The sequence below is a fragment of the Oncorhynchus kisutch genome, linkage group LG11 (assembly GCF_002021735.2).
Source record: "Oncorhynchus kisutch isolate 150728-3 linkage group LG11, Okis_V2, whole genome shotgun sequence".
NCBI lineage: Eukaryota > Metazoa > Chordata > Actinopteri > Salmoniformes > Salmonidae > Oncorhynchus > Oncorhynchus kisutch.
Window position 1 is genome coordinate 23832259 of NC_034184.2, and position 17300 is coordinate 23849558.

Consider the following 17300-nt stretch of genomic DNA (forward strand, 5'->3'; position numbering starts at 1 on the left):
ATTGCATAGCAGAGAAGGTACGGTGGGATTCGAAATGGTTGGTAATCTGTTTGTTAACTTGGCTTTCAAAGACCTTAGAAAGGCAGGGTAGGATAGATATAGCAGTTTGGGTCTAGAGTGTCTCCCCCTTTGAAGAGGGGGATGACCACGGCAGCTTTCCAATCTTTGGAAATCTCAGACAATACGAAAGAGAGGTTGAACAGGCTAGTAATTGGGGTTGCAACAATTTAGGCAGATAATTTTAGGAAGAGAGAGTCCAGATTGTCTAGCCCGGCTGATTTGTAGGGTCCCAGATTTTACAGCAATTTCAGAACATCAGCTATTTGGATTTGGGTGAAGGAGAAATGGGGGAGGCTTGGGCGAGTTGCTGTAGGGGGTTGCAGGGCAAATTTCTGCTTTAAAAAGCTAGCCTTAGCTTTCCTAACTGCCTGTGTATATTGGTTCCTAACTTCCCTGAAAAGTTGCATATCACGGGGGCTATTCGATACTAATGCAGAACGCCACAGGATGTTTTTGTGCTGCTCTAGGGCAGTCAGGTCTGGAGAAAACCAAGGGCTATATCTGTTCCTGGTTCAATTTTTTTTGAATGGGGCATGCTTATTTAAGATGGTGAGAAAGGCACTTTTAAAGAATATCCAGGCATCCTCTACTGACGGGATGAGGTCAATATCCTTCCTGGATACCCGGGCCAGGTCGATAAGAAAGGCCTGCTCACTGAAGTGTTTTAGGGAGCGTTTGACAGTGATGAGGGGTGGTCATTTGACCGCTGACCCATTAAGGATGTAGGTAATGAGGCAGTGATCGCTGAGATCTGGGTTGAAAACAGCAGAGGTGTATTTGGAGGGCAAGTTGGTTAGGATGATATCTATGAGGGTGCCCGTGTTTACTGATTTGGGGTTGTACCTGGTGGGTTCATTGATCATTTGTGTGTGATTGAGGGCATCAAACTTAGACTGTAGGATGGCAGAGATGTTAAGCATGTCCCAGTTTAGGTCACCTAGCAGCACGAGCTCTGAAGATAGATGGGGGGCAATCAATCACATATGGTGTCCAGGGCACAGCTGAGGCCAGAGGGTGGTCTATAGCAAGTGGCAACCGTGAGAGACTTCTTTCTGGAAAGGTGGATTTTAAAAGTAGAAGCTCGAATTGTTTGGGTACAGACCTGGATAGTAAGACAGAACTCTGCAGGCTATCTCTGCAGTAGATTGCAACATCGCCCCCTTTATCTTGTCGGGAAATGTTATAGTTAGGGATGGAAATTTCAGGTGTTTTGGTGGTCTTCCTAAGCCAGGATTCAGACAAGGCTTAGACATCTGGGTTGGCAGAGTGTGCTAAAGCAGTGAATAAAACAAACTTAGGGAGGATGGCTTCTAATTTTAACATGCATGACACCAAGGCTTTTACGGTTAAAGAAGTCAACAAATGAGAGCACCTGGGGAATAGGAGTGGAGCCAGGCACTGCAGGGCCTGGATTAACCTCTACACCGCTAGAGGAACAGAGGAGGAGTAGGATAAGGGTACGGCTAAAGTCTATAAGAACTGGTCATCTAGTACGTTCAGAACAGAGGGTAAAAGGAGCAGGTTTCTGGGCGCAATAGAGTAGATTCAAGGCATAATGTACAGACAAAGGTATGGTAGGATGTGAGTACATTGGAGGTAAACCTAGGTATTGAGTAATGATGAGAGAGATATTGTCTCTAGAGACGTTTAAACCAGGTGATGTCACCGCATATGTGGGAGGTGGAATTAAATGGTTGGTTAACTTTTTAGGGATGGGGGCAGTATTTGGAAGTTTGGATGACTGAGGTGCCCAAAGTAAACTGCCTGTTACTCAGGCACAGAAGCTAGGATATGCGTATGCATGGTAGTATTGGATAGAAATCACTAATGTTTCTAAAACTGTTAAAATAATGTATGTGAGTATAACAGAACTAATTTGGCAGGCGAAACCCCGAGGACAATCCATCCAGGAAAATAATTTTTTGAGGTCATTCGTATTTCCAATGCTTTGCTATGGGAAAGCTGAATTATTAGGACCCAGATTGCAGTTCCTATGGTTCCACTAGACGTCAACGGACTTTAGAAATTGTTCAATGTTTTTTTTATTTTTATGAAGAAGTAGTCGTATTCTTTCTAAGTGTCACTCAGATGGACTCTAGTCTTTTGGTGCGCGTGAATGACTGCGCGCTCCTCGTTGTTTTTCTCCCGTATTGGAAACAGTTTATTCTGTCTAAAATTGTATTGATTATTTACATATTAGGGTACCTGAGGTTGGATTATAAATGTTGTTTGAAATGTTTGAACCAAGTTTACAGGTTACTTTTTACATTCCTTTGTAGGCATGTTGGGCGAGTTGGAACAGGTGTATTTCTGAATCAAACGCACCAAATAAACAAACATTTTTGGGATATAAAGAAGGACTTTATCGAACAAAACAACCATTCATTGTGTAACTGGGACATTTGGGATTGCAAAAAGATGAAGATCTTCAAAGGTAAGCATTTTATTTTATCACTATTTCTGACTTTCGTGATGCATCTGCTTGGTTGGAAAATGATTGTGTGAGGGTGCGCACTTGGTTATTTATCTCTGGTATTGAATATACTATTTTCAGTCTTAAATGTTATAATTTATTTACATATTGGGGTACCTGAGGATTGATTAGGAATGTTGCTTGACATGTTTGGACCAAGTTTATTGGTAACGTTTGGGATGAATTTTGTATGCATTTTGAACGAGGGGAAACTGGTGGATTATTGAATGAAGCTCACCAAATAAACATACTTTTTGGGGGATATAAAGAAGGACTTTAACGAACAAAAGGATCATTTGTTATGTAACAGGGGACCCCTGTGATTGCAACCAGATGAAGATCTTCAAAGGCAAGGGATTTATTTGATAGCTATTTCTGACTTTCGCGATGCATCTGCTTGGTTGGAAAATGTTTTTAATGCTTTTGTATGCGTGTCGCTGTCCTCAGATAATCGCATGGTGTGCTTTCACCGTAAAGCCTTTTTTAGATCTGACAACGTGGCTGGATTAACAAGAAGTTTGTCTTTTAAGTGATGTATGACACTTGTATTTTCATGAATTTTTTATATTACGATTTCTGTCATTTGAATTTGGCGAGATGGGTCGCTTGAGGCACGCAGGGCTAGAGGCTCTACAGTGAAATTAGACAATAATCACTAACCAGGACAGTAATGGACAAGGCATATTGATATTAGGGAGAAGTGTGCGTAGCCGAGTGATCATAGGAGTCCAGTGCGTGGTTGGGCTGGCTGGAGACATGGCGATTCAGACAGCTAGCAAGCTAGCAGAAGGGCCTTAGAGGGACGTCGCGACAGAGGAAAATATGTTTTAGCCTCCGCGTGCGGTGACGTCGATAGACCAGTCGTGATGGATTAGTAGGGTTCCGAGTAGCAGAGGGGTCCAAGTCCAATTGGCAAAATAGGTATAGTGGTCCAAGAAATTGGCTGATGGATCTATTCAGCTAGCAGTCCAATATGCTCTAGACAGCTAGCGGGCCGCGGTTAGCAGGCTAGCAGATGGGCCTTCAGGGGACGTCACGACGGAGGGGCCTGTTGGAAAAAAACCCTTGTGCAGATTACCAATGCAAAAATATAAAATAAATCGTACATTAGACCAGTCATCACAACACTGTGTGTAACGGACACCGGACTTCATTCGTACATTAGACCAGTCATCACAACGCTGTGTGTGTCGCTGTGTGTGTCGGACACCGGACTTCAATCGTACATTCGACCAATCATCACAATGCTGTGTGTGTGTGCTTGTGCGTGTGTGTATGTTAAACATAGCACAGTGCAGCTAATCTCAGGGACTGCACCGCAGGCCTCAGTATAACACCAGCTGTTCATACTGAAGCCTTACTATTTAACACAATCTGAACATCATATTACCAGTCCAATCTAAGGCTATTCATCAAACTCCCCAGATGAGGGATTGTTTGATTAAAATCAGATTAGTGAGTTGGGGGTGTATATGTTTTCATCAGATGTTTCTGGAACACTAAAAAAGAAGTTTGTGTCCTGTGATAAATAACTGTGTAAGTAACAAATAAAAAATATAATTGATTGATGGATGGTTAATTGGTTAATTGCTTAATGGTTCCCTAGTTGATAAGAGGACTAAGAGGCGCGTGTCTCACCATGAGAGGAAGCAACACGACTTCTCCATCTTTAACCTGACAGAGAACGAAATGAAGGTGAAGATGTCTCCTCAACTGCTGCTTGCTACACACCGCTTCCTGGCCACAGGTAGGACCTCTGTGTGGAGGGATGTGTTTGTGTGTGTGTATGTGCATCTGTGCGTGCACTCACGCGTTACAATTTTTTCTATTCACCCACTCTTTCTTTCTTTCTTTTTTTATTTTTCTTTCATTCTCTCTTTCTAGAAGTGGAGCCCTTCAGGCCATGTCATCTCTCAGAGAAGATTCTCCTTCGTCTGATCAAACACCCCAGTGTCGTTCAGGAACTAAAGTTTGACAGAAAGAACAAACAAGCACCACAGCACTTCCTGTATATGAGGAACAAACCTGTCGACTACTTTGTCCTAGTTCTACAGGTACACACCATAGACACTGATATTACACTGTCCTTGTTGTACAGGTACACGCCATACACACTAATACTACACTGTCCTGGTTCTACAGACACACACCATACACACTGATGCTATACTGTCCTGTTTCTAGTATGATCAAATACACAGCCCAAAACAAGTACTTTTATGAGTATTTAATTGTTATTAAAATGACATAAAATCAAATAAAAATAGTTAACTAGAGTATTTGAGCATATTTTCTAATATTTACACTACTGTTCAAAAGTTTGGGTTCACTTAGAAATGTCCTTGTTTCGGAAAGAAAGGACATTTTTAGTCCATTAAAATAACATCAAATTGATCAGAATTACATTGTAGACATTGTTAATGTTGTAAATTACTATTGTAGCTGGAAACAGTCTAACAGTCTAACTGCTTCTTTAATCAGGACAACAGTTTTCAGCTGTGCTAACATAATTGTAAAAGGGGTTTCTAATGATCAATTAGCCTTTTAAAATGATAAACTTGGATTAGCTAACACAACGTGCCATTGGAACACAGGAGTGATGGTTGCTGACAATGGGCCTCTGTACGCCAATGTAGATATTCCACAAAAAATCTGCCGTTTCCAGCTACAAGAGTCATTTACAACATTAACAATGTATTTCTGATCATTTTGATGTTATTTTAATGGGCAAAGAATGACCTTTTCTGTCAAAACCAAGGACATTTCTAAGTGACCCCAAACTTTTGAACAGTAGTGTATTTCAAATACCATTCTCAAATAGATATCTGAATACTTACTTTGAATGTATGTGAAAGTAATTGAGATATTTGAAATAGTATTTGAACCCAGGACTGCACACCATAGACACTGATACTACACTGTTCTGGATCTACAGATACACACCATAGACACTGATACTACACTGTCCTGGTTCTACAGATACACACCATAGACACTGATACTACACTGTTCTGGATCTACACATACACACCATAGACACTGATACTACACTGTTCTGGTTCTACAGATACACACCATAGACACTGATACTACACTGTGCTGGTTCTACAGATACACACCATAGACACTGACACTACACTGTCCTGGTTCTACAGATACACACCATAGACACTGATACTACACTGTGCTGGTTCTACAGATACACACCATAGACACTGATACTACACTGTCCTGGTTCTACAGATACACACCATAGACACTGATACTACACTGTTCTGTATCTACAGATACACACCATAGACACTGACACTACACTGTCCTGGTTCTACAGATACACACCATAGACACTGACACTACACTGTTCTGTATCTACAGATACACGCCATAGACACTGATACTACACTGTTCTGGATCTACAGATACACACCATAGACATTGACACTACACTGTCCTGGTTCTACACATACACAGCTAGGGTTGGAAAACTACTGGTTATTTTTTTAAAGTTATGTATTGGAAATCTATGGAAACTTTGGTGTTTAGTAGTCTGTCTGTGTGTTATGTCATTGCAGGGTAAAGTGGAGGTGGAGATTGGTAAGGAGGCTCTTCGTTTTGAGAACGGAGCTTTCTCCTACTATGGCATGCCAGCCCTCATACCACCACTACCTATAGGTAAATAACCCACGGCCCCAACGACACAAAATGGGATATTAACGGGTGTTAGTGATTATGATGTTGTTGATGATAATGATGATGATGACGGTGATGATGATGGTGATGAAGAGGATTTATTGTACTCAAAAAAATATATTCCTACCCCACCTTTCCCTGTTCTAAATGCTACACTGCTTTTCTATGTTACAGTGCATTCAGAAAGTCTTCACATTTCCACATTCCACACAGCCTGAATTTAAAATGGATTCGATTGAGATTTTCTGTCACTGGCCTACACACAATACCCCATAATGTCAAAGTGGAATTATGCTTTTAGACCTTTTTACAAATGAATGAAATATGAAAAGTTGAAATGTCTTGGCAATGTTCCCTCTGAACTGTGCGCGTGCGGTGGGACTGCCGCGCAGAAATATCAGCCCACAGAGAGAAAGACGAGATTGAACTTCACTCAACTTTCTAGAGCAGTGGTCACCAACCTGTCAATCGCGAATGACTGGTCGATCTCCAAGGAATTCCTAGTCAATCTCCAAATATTTCTGTTAAAAAAACAACGATAAAGTCTCGGGTGAACTGCTGCCATTTTGAACTATTTCATGTGTCTGAAGGTAAACTCTGCTTTCCCAGCAGGCCCAGAGAGCAAATCAAGTGCACTATAGGCCTACCGCTCGCCAATCAGACAGCTAAGATTAACGTGTCTGCGGTAAGGTAGCAGGCATACAAGAAAGCTACAGCAAAGTAGATACTGTGAGATTTCAAAATGTTTAAAACCATGACTAGAGAGAGACTGTCAACGAATACAGCAAAGAAAAGTTCTTACTCAGCACTGTCAACACTGTGTTCAACACTTTTATAAGGCATAAAATGTGTTTTCTTCCTATTTCCACTCAGTGCTACAACAAGCACTGCAGAAGTAATGTATGAGTAGGAAAGTGTATCTATAGGCGTTGTTATTTAAGGAATATTTCACTTTCTCTATTCATAGGAGGAACAACATGAATTTGTGCATGAGGCAGAAATAATGTGGTGCAACTCGAGTTTCGCCATCAGCTGGAAGACGGGGTCCTTTTTTGGTCAGTGTCAGTGGAGGAAAGGAAGAGCAGGGGGATGTTGAGAGACGGACCCTCAGTCTGCTGCTCTCTCCTTCCACTGAAACTGATCATCAGATGCAGGCACTATCAGCCAAGTAAAATAAAAATCTAATTATTTAAATGTATGCCCACTCAGTTGTGCTTCACAAGTAATACAACAATGGGTCTATTACCAGTGTGATCATATAGCCTACCTAAATATTATTTTTTTAAATGTCCCGAACAACAATGTATTGGCAGTGCAGTTCAAGCAAAGCCGATATGCGGTGGTAATGTATTGGGCCTATAGCTTACTACACAAACCTCATTGCTACAATACTGTTTTTAATTGTTGCATAGGCTTATGTTTTTTAAATCATATTAAAAAAAAACATCTGAGCGGTAGATCTCGGCTTGCATTGATCTTGATTCAGAAAAGGTTGGTGACCACTGTTCTAGAGTTTTCCCTGTTAACACTATCAATATTTCCCTTTACTGTGACAATTGTGATTGAATCAACGCAATATTAGCCACTTTCAACGCAGCATACCGAAACAAAACGAACTATGTAAAATATTTTGTTGTAGGCAGAACACATCAGAGTAGGATTGTATTGCATTGACACGCACTACTCTACACAGACTGGTGCGGCAAAAATAATCAGAGCTGCAGTAGGCCGATATGCAAATAGACCATTGCCATATATGGATATGCACCATTTACTTCGAACTGGACTGTGTTTACAGCATGAGCGGTCGTGAATAGAAGCCCTTGTTTTGAGATCAAAGTAAAGTGGTTTCTTGCATCAAACAACACAACAAGATTTTCAGTCACCTCCTTGTCTGAAGGACAAGTGGATAAACAGGTTAATGTCAAGCACTGCATGTTGTTTTTTTCAAAGTCTCATGGAATGTAGGCCTACATTGAACACGACACATTGGCTGCTACTGTAGGCTGAATGATAGAACAGCTATTTCCTTGTTAAAATGTTATGGGATGCATTTTCTCCATTTTTGTTGATGGTAGGCCACTCTGGTAGGCCTACAGTGCATTCGGAAAGTATTCAGACCCGTTCACTTTTTCCACATTCTGTTACGTTACAGCCTTATTCTAAAATTGATTCAATTACATTTTTTCCTTATCAATCTACACACAATATCCCAAAATGACGAAACAAAAACAGTTTTTCAGAAATGTTAGCAAATTTATTAAAAATACCTTATTTACATAAGTATTCAGACCTTTTACTATGAGACTCAAAATTCAGCTCAGGTGCATCCTGTTTCCATTGATCAACCATTGATATGTTTCTACAACTTGATTTGATTCCAGCTGTGGTAAATTCAACTAAATGGACATGATTTGGAAAGGCACACATCTGTCTATATAAGGTCCCACAGTTGACAGTGCATGCCAGAGCAAAAACCAAGCCATGAGGTCGAAGGAATTGTTTGATCTGGGGAAGTGTACCAAAACATTTCTGCAGCATTGAAGGTCCCCCAAGAACACAGTGGCCTCCATCATTCTTAAATGGAAGAAGTTTGAAACCACCAACACTCTTCCTAGAGCTGGACATCCGGCCAGACTGAGCAATCAGGGGAGAAGGGCCTTGGTCAGGGAGGTGACCAAGAACCCGATGGTCACTCGGCCAGAGCTCCAGAGTTCCTCTGTTGGAGATGGGAGAACCTTCCAGAAGGACAACAGTCTCTGCAGCACTCCACCACTCAGGTCTTTATGGTTGAGTGGCCAGACGGAAGCCACTCCTCAGTAAAAGGCACATGACAGCCCACTTGGAGTTTGCCAAAAGGCATCTAAAGGACTCCCAGACCATGAGAAACAAGATTCTCTGGTCTGATGAAACCAAGATTGAACTCCTTGGCCTGAATGCCAAGTGTCACGTCTGGAGTAAACCAGGCACCACTCATCACTTGGCCAAAACCATCCCTACGGTGAAGCATGATAGTGGCAGCATCATGCAGCGAGATGTTTTTCAGCGGCAGGGACTGGGAGACTAGTCAGGATCGGGGGAAAGATGAACGAAGCAAAGTACAGAGAGATCCTTGATGTGAACCTGCTCCAGAGCGCTCCGGACCTCAGACTGGGGGTGAAGATTCACCCTCCAATAGGACAATAACCCTAAGCACACAGCCAAGACAACAGAGGAGTGGCAATGCAAGACTGGCTTCGGGACACATTTCTGAATGTCCTTGAGTGGCCAGAGCCCGGATTTTAACCCGATCGAACATCCCTGAAAATAACAGTGTAGTGATGCTCCCCATCCAACCTGACAGATCTTGAGAGGATCTGCAGAGCAGAATGGGAGGATCTCCCCAAATACAGGTGTGCCAAGCTTGTAGCGTCATACCCAAGAAGACTCGAGGCTGTAATCACTGCCAAAGGTGCTTTAACAAAGTACTGAGTAAAGGGTATGAAAATGTAAATGTCAATGTTCTTTTTCAGAAGTTTTAAAAAAAGAAAAATTGTAAAAATGTCTAAAAACCTATTTTTGCTTTGTCAATTAGGCTGTAATGTAACAAAAAAAGAAAAAATGAAGAGGTCTGAATACTTTCCGAATGCACTGTGCATTACGATCAAATAGCCACAGTAACCTACAAAACCATTTGAGGGAACAGTCAATAAGTATTCAGCCTCTTTTTTATGGCAAGCCTAAAGGAGTAATCATTTGCATCAATACACCCAGTCACTACAAAGATACAGGCGTCTTTCCTAATTCAGTAGCAGGAGAGGAAGGAAACCGTTCAGGGATTTCACCATGAGGCCAATGGTGACTTTAAAAACAGTTACAGAGTTTAATGGCTGTGATGGTAGAACAGGATGGCTCAACAACATTGTAGTTACTCCACAATACTAACCTAAATGACAGAGTGACAAATAGGGAAGCCTGTATAGAATAAAAATATTCAAAACATGTATCCTGTAAGGCACTAAAGTAATACTGCAAAATAATGTGGCAAATAAATTAACGTTATGTCCTGAATGCAAAGCGTTATGCTTGGGGCAAATCCAACACAACACATCACTGAGTACCCCTATTCATTTCGGCAAGGACTAGGGAGTTTTTTAGGATAAAAAGAAACAGAATAGATCTAAGCCCAGGCGAAATCTTAGAGGAAAACCTGGGTCAGTCTGCTCTCCAACAGACACGGGGAGACAAATCCACCTGTCAGCAGGACAATAACCTAACACAAAGCCCAATATACATTGGAGTTGCTTACCAAGACGCCATTGTATGTTCCTGAGTGGCAAATCTATGGCAAGACTTGAAAATGGCTGTCTAGACATTCTGTTTCTTTTTATCCTAAAAAACTCCCTAGTCCTTGCCGATGACAAGCATACTCATAACATGATGCAGCCACCACCAAAATTGAAGAATTTTCAAAAGAATAAGGTGCAAATATTCTACAATCCAGTGCAAAGTTCTTAGAGACTTACCCAGAAGAAACTCACAGCTGTAATCACTGCCAAAGGTGATTCTAACATGTATTGACTCAGGGGGTTGAATACTTACCTAATCAAAATATATTAGTGTGGAAAAAGTAAAGGGCTGTGAATACTTCCTAAAGGCACTGTATGTGTGTGCAAAATCCACTATTCATTTTCTTTTGAATCTGTGGGAGAAGCTGCAGTGGAAACTATGTAACTCCAGCAATTAAAGCTGTTTAAAGAAAATTGTTTAGTGGAAAGACATGTCCTGACCTGTGTGATATAACACACTGATAAGCAGACACAAGAGGACCAGCCCAGTGACATGCACGTGAGCGAGCGTTTGTGTGTGTGTGTGTATGTCAGGGGTGGGCAGCATTTTTTGGTTATTGGGTCATATTGGGATTTTGAAATTCAACACAGAGTTTTTGGGGACTGATTTATTTGTCAAAATCAGGGTTGGGGAATAACTGTTTACATGGAATCAGTTGCATGTTATCTGACTACAATTTTTTTTTAGCTGTAATCAGTTACGTATGTTACCAGAAAAAATACTGTAATGAGGTTACAGATACTTCTGAAAAACTAGATGATTACTTCCTGGAATACTTCTGAAAGGATATTTGCAAGAAGAAAAAATAATTCTGTTTTTCTCAATGACATTCAATTCAGCATTGAAAAATGGCCCAAGTTCAAGTATCCACCTGAGCGAGTCTGACCACAAGTCAGAGACCACTATGATGACACAACAACATGTGTTTGATAGATAATTTTTGTCTTGTTCTAATGCATTTTAAGGGGAAAATAATTAGATTACGTTACTGAGTTTGGGTAATCCAAAAGTTACGTTACTGATAAAAATGTTGTACAGGTAACTAGTAACTGTAACAGATACATTTAGAAAGTAATCTACCCAACCCGAGTAAAATTCTATTTGTGGGCCAGAAAAATTTTAGACACTCAATTTTAGACACTCAAGTGTGGTCTGGAGCATTTTTTTTTAACCCAAAATAATCATCAGAAACAGGGACAGAATCTAATCAAACTCATCTCCAGTCAACAGGTTTGGTTCTGGTAGCAGTGGGTTGAACCAGTCAGAGTCTGTCTTATCAGGAGGCAGTGTGGGTCAGCTGAGTATAGGAGGGGGAGGAGTCTACCTACCTGACTTCTCTGTCAGACAACTCACTGACCTACAGATTATAAAGGTATACACCCACACACACATACACACACAGTTAAAATACCCCTAAACTCCTAACTACCCAGATCCCATACCGCTACTAATTTCCATTTCCCTTTGAAATGTCTTAATCCCACTTATTTTGACTAAACACAGACACATCCTCTCTCCCTCTCCCTCCATCCTTCTCTCTCTCTCCTTCCTTCCTCCCCCCCTCCCTCTTTTCCCTTTTAATCTGTCTGTCTTAGCTTTAATCATTGGTGATAAATGAGCTCCATTTTCAGTATGAATAATTTAGACTTAAAGTGATGGATGTACATCCTAAATACACACTCCCTCATATCCCCCAAGGTCATTAATATAGTTCCAGGAAGAAGGTTGCTAGCACACACACTCTGTAACTTTTACGTTTACATAGAGAAACAGCTTGGTGGTGTGTGTGCATCTGTGCATGTGTGTGCGTGTGGCGTGCATGTGTATTTGCCGTGTTTGTCGATGATTTTGTGTTGATGCTGTTTTTCTGTGTGTGTTGATGATTTTGTGTTGATGCTGTTTTTGTGGTGTGTGTTGATGATTTTGTGTTGATGCTGTTTTTGTGGTGTGTGTTGATGATTTTGTGTTGATGCTGTTTTTGTGGTGTGTGTTGATGATTTTGTGTTGATGCTGTTTTTGTGGTGTGTGTTGATGATTTTGTGTTGATGCTGTTTTTGTGGTGTGTGTTGATGATTTTGTGTTGATGCTGTTTTTGTGGTGTGTGTTGATGATTTTGTGTTGATGCTGTTTTTGTGGTGTGTGTTGATGATTTTGTGTTGATGCTGTTTTTGTGGTGTGTTTTGATGATTTTGTGTTGATGCTGTTTTTGTGGTGTGTGTTGATGATTTTGTGTTGATGCTGTTTTTCTGTGTGTGTTGATGATTTTGTGTTGATGCTGTTTTTGTGGTGTGTGTTGATGATTTTGTGTTTATACTGTATTTTCTGTGTGTGTTGATGATTCTGTGTTCATACTGCATTTGTGGTGTGTGTTGATGATTTTGTGTTGATACTGTATTTTCTGTGTGTGTTGATGATTTTGTGTTGATACTGTTTTTGTGGTGTGTGTTGATGATTTTCTGTTGATACTGTTTTTGTGGTGTGTGTTGATGATTTTGTGTTGATGCTGTTTTTGTGGTGTGTGCTGATGATTTTGTGTTGATGCTACTTTTGTGGTGTGTGTTGATGATTTTGTGTTGATGCTGTTTTTGTGGTGTGTGTTGATGATTTTGTGTTGATGCTGTTTTTGTGGTGTGTGTTGATGATTTTGTGTTGATGCTGTTTTTGTGGTGTGTGTTGATGATTTTGTGTTGATGCTGTATTTTGTGGTGTGTGTTGATGATTTTGTGTTGATGCTGTTTTTGTGGTGTGTGCTGATGATTTTGTGTTGATGCTACTTTTGTGGTGTGTGTTGATGATTTTGTGTTGATGCTGTTTTTGTGGTGTGTGTTGATGATTTTGTGTTGATGCTGTTTTTGTGGTGTGTGTTGATGATTTTGTGTTGATGCTGTTTTTGTGGTGTGTGTTGATGATTTTGTGTTGATGCTGTTTTTGTGGTGTGTATTGATGATTTTGTGTTGATGCTGTTTTTGTGGTGTGTGTTGATGATTTTGTGTTGATGCTGTTTTTCTGTGTGTGTTGATGATTTTGTGTTGATGCTGTTTTTGTGGTGTGTGTTGATGATTTTGTGTTTATACTGTATTTTCTGTGTGTGTTGATGATTCTGTGTTCATACTGCATTTGTGGTGTGTGTTGATGATTTTGTGTTGATACTGTATTTTCTGTGTGTGTTGATGATTTTGTGTTGATACTGTTTTTGTGGTGTGTGTTGATGATTTTCTGTTGATACTGTTTTTGTGGTGTGTGTTGATGATTTTGTGTTGATGCTGTATTTTCTGTGTGTGTTGATGATTTTGTGTTGATGCTGTTTTTCTGTGTGTGTTGATGATTTTGTGTTGATGCTGTTTTTCTGTGTGTGTTGATGATTTTGTGTTGATGCTGTTTTTGTGGTGTGTGTTGATGATTTTATGTTGAGGCTGTTTTTGTGGTGTGTGTTGATGATTTTGTGTTGATGCTGTTTTTGTGGTGTGTGTTGATGATTTTGTGTTGATGCTGTTTTTGTGGTGTGTGCTGATGATTTTGTGTTGATACTGTATTTTCTTTGTGTGTTGATGATTCTGTGTTGAGACTGTATTTTCTGTGTGTGTTGATGATTCTCTGTTGATACTGTATTTTCTGTGTGTGTTGATGATTCTGTGTTGATACTGTATTTTCTTTGTGTGTTGATGATTCTGTGTTGATACTGTATTTGCGGTGTGTGTTGATGATTTTGTGTTGATAGTGCATTTTCTGTGTGTGTTGATGATTTTGTGTTGATACTGTATTAGCGGTGTGTGTTGATGATTCTGTGTTGATACTGTATTTGCGGTGTGTGTTGAGGATTTTGTGGTGATACTGTATTTGCGGTGTGTGTTGATGACTTTGCGTTGATACAGTATTTGCGTGTGTGTGTTATTCTTTGCTAGATCTCAAGGAACCACTACCAGAATGCTCTAACAGCCAGTCTTATGGACAGTGTACCCCAGACCCCTGATCCCGACGGGAGACCCACCATCCCTGAGACCCGCTCCCACAGCATCGCCCTGCCCCTGACACACACATACACATACCTCCGACCCGTCCTGGAACAACACACACACACAGAGGACAACACTGGACCACTCACCTCACAGCTCAATGAGAGAAACCGCATCGTCCGTAAGTGGAGTGTGTGTGTGTGTGTGTGTGGGTTACATAACCACCGTGGCAAACAGACGGTGTTAAAGATATCCATATGTTTTTTCCCCATCTTCATTCTGTCAGACACACAGAATAGATGTGATTAGAAGGCTAAAATAGACAGAGTTTGAGGCATAAATAGCTACATTTTGTTGATCATTTGTCAGTATTTACTTCCAAAGGGATATTCATCTGAAATAGACTCTTGCTTCAGTTGAACACACACACCATAGGGTGACATGCCAGACAGTACAGGCCAGATGGTATCTGAAAAATCATGTAAGCCCTGAAACCAATCAGGTTTGGTTTATCTCATAATGCTTGTGAGTATGCATGCATGAACCTCTAACCTGCTCTCCTAAGCCTATGGTCTCTCTCTTTAAATCAGTGGTCTGTCCTCTTGGTTGTTGAGTTAAACCAAGGGGTGGAATTGATCATGATGCAGACATGTGCTGACTAGCCTCTCCCTGGTTCTCAATACCTCACTTTGCAGATAATGGGACATGGATCTGGTTCTTTCAGATCCACGCTTTTATGTACAGAAGGGAGATTTTGAGACTGAAAAGGGGCTACCACCTCATTGAGGTGCAGACTCTGTCCAGATTGTCACCATGGTACTCTGTCTCCCTCTACAGGCAGTAAGTCAGACGGACAGAGGAGTCCCAGTGATTCAGTGTTTCTACGGATGGATGACATACCCTACATCCAAGAGGACCTACAAAAACACCGTCAGGAAGGCCACCCAGAGGAGCCACTAGAGGAGAGACCGGAAGACCTCCCGGAAGATAGAAAGGAAGACCACCCAGAAGACCGTCTGGAAGACAGGCCAGAAGGCCGTATGAAAGACAGGCTGGAAGACTGTCCGGAAAACCGGTTAATTGAACGCCCAGAAGACCAGCTGGTAGAAATTCCGGAAGACCAGCTGGAAAGCCAAGAAGGGATCGGTGAGGAGAGAAGGGAGAGAGTTGTAAGCTGTTATAGCTGGTATATTCATGAGTGGTAACATTATTTAGTCCTCACAAGTCTAGTGAAGTAAAAAAATCCTCCCATGGAAACATTGCCAAGAACAGTGCCTTGGCCATGGTTTGCATAATTAATAGTATTTATTTATAGTCTTGTAGGTTGCAGCTCTTCTCATTATTCTACTCCCCCTCCCCTCTCTCGCTCTCTCTCACCCACACACTCTCTCTTGCCAACTCTTTTAATCCCTTGCCCACTTTCGCTCTCATTCACTCTCATCCTCTCACTCTCCCATCTAGATGCTGTTCCTGTGGAGTTAGATATCATCTGTTCTCTATCTGGTTCAGAGGAGACACTGGGGAAGAAGCTGCTATGCAAACTGAGTGAGTGATTGATCTAGGATCAGCTTTTCCTCCCCACATTCTACATTTGACCATAGATCAGTATTCATTCTTCTTCTAATTCTGCCCAACTGCTATTCTATGTTTAAATTGTAAATTAAAAGGTCATTTGTCACATGCAGAGATTGTTTGTATATGTTCGTGTTCTTATCTTTTATTATTTATTATTGTTGTTGCAATGTTGAGAAGGAACCTGCAAGTAAGCATTTCATTGGACGGTGTATACCGTATGTATCCTGTACATACCACTAATCGTAAAACTTGAAGTTGAAACTTGAACTTGACACGGTGTCCTATCCTTCCAGGTAACAAGAAGAGGAAAAAGTCCCGGGATGGGGAGAAGAGTGTGGAGGAAGGTTTGGAGCAGCCATCGGTGACCACCTAGCACAACGCCAGGTAGAGACAGCAGGGAAGACCTAGAGAAAGATAGGGAATAGACTGGCTCTGTTTCTCTCTCACTTCCCACTGGGAACTGGGTTAGAGTTTTGGTATGGACCAGACTCTAGTACTTGTCAAAAGATGTCGAGAACCTCAAGATCTCTCTCTGAACGGTCCACTCCCCAGACCCAACCCCCCCCCCCCCTAGATACACTCTGTCCACTCCCCAGACCCAACCCTACCTCTGTATACCCTCTGTCCACTCCCCAGACCCAACCCTACTCCTGTATACCCTCTGTCCACTCCCCAGACCCAACCCTACCCCTGTATACCCTCTGTCCACTCCCCAGACCCAACCCTACCCCTGTATACCCTCTGTCCACTCCCCAGACCCAACCCTACCCCTGTATACCCTCTGTCCACTCCCCAGACCCAACCCTACCCCTGTATACCCTCTGTCCACTCCCCAGACCCAACGCTACCCCTGTATACCCTCGGTCCACTCCCCAGACCCAACCCTACCCCTGTATACCCTCTGTCCACTCCCCAGACCCAACCCTACCCCTGTATACCCTCTGTCCACTCCCCAGACCCAACCCTACCCCTGTATACCCTCTGTCCACTCCCCAGACCCAACCCTACCCCTGTATACCCTCTGTCCACTCCCCAGACCCAACCCTACCCCTGTATACCATCTGTCCACTCCCCAGACCCAACCCTACCCCTGTATACCCTCTGTCCACTCCCCAGACCCAACCCTACCCCTGTATACCCTCTGTCCACTCCCCAGACCCAACCCTACCCCTGTATACCCTCTGTCCACTCCCCAGACCCAACCCTACCCCTAGATACCC

At 41.8% G+C, this 17300-nt stretch overlaps 1 protein-coding gene across 1 annotated transcript in view; it reads left to right on the top strand.

Annotated features, from left to right (window-relative positions):
• LOC109898899 (metal transporter CNNM4) overlaps nt 1–17046 on the top strand; it is a 25938-nt gene extending 8892 nt beyond the window's left edge. The window contains exons 5-12 of the mRNA XM_031835464.1: nt 4140–4280; nt 4418–4587; nt 6106–6205; nt 11776–11924; nt 14455–14686; nt 15343–15651; nt 15967–16050; nt 16374–17046. Of these exons, the coding sequence (XP_031691324.1) occupies nt 4140–4280; nt 4418–4587; nt 6106–6205; nt 11776–11924; nt 14455–14686; nt 15343–15651; nt 15967–16050; nt 16374–16453 (1265 nt within the window). The 3' untranslated portion in view covers nt 16454–17046. The remainder of the gene's footprint in view (nt 1–4139; nt 4281–4417; nt 4588–6105; nt 6206–11775; nt 11925–14454; nt 14687–15342; nt 15652–15966; nt 16051–16373) is intronic.
• Nucleotides 17047–17300: the final 254 nt, after the last annotated feature.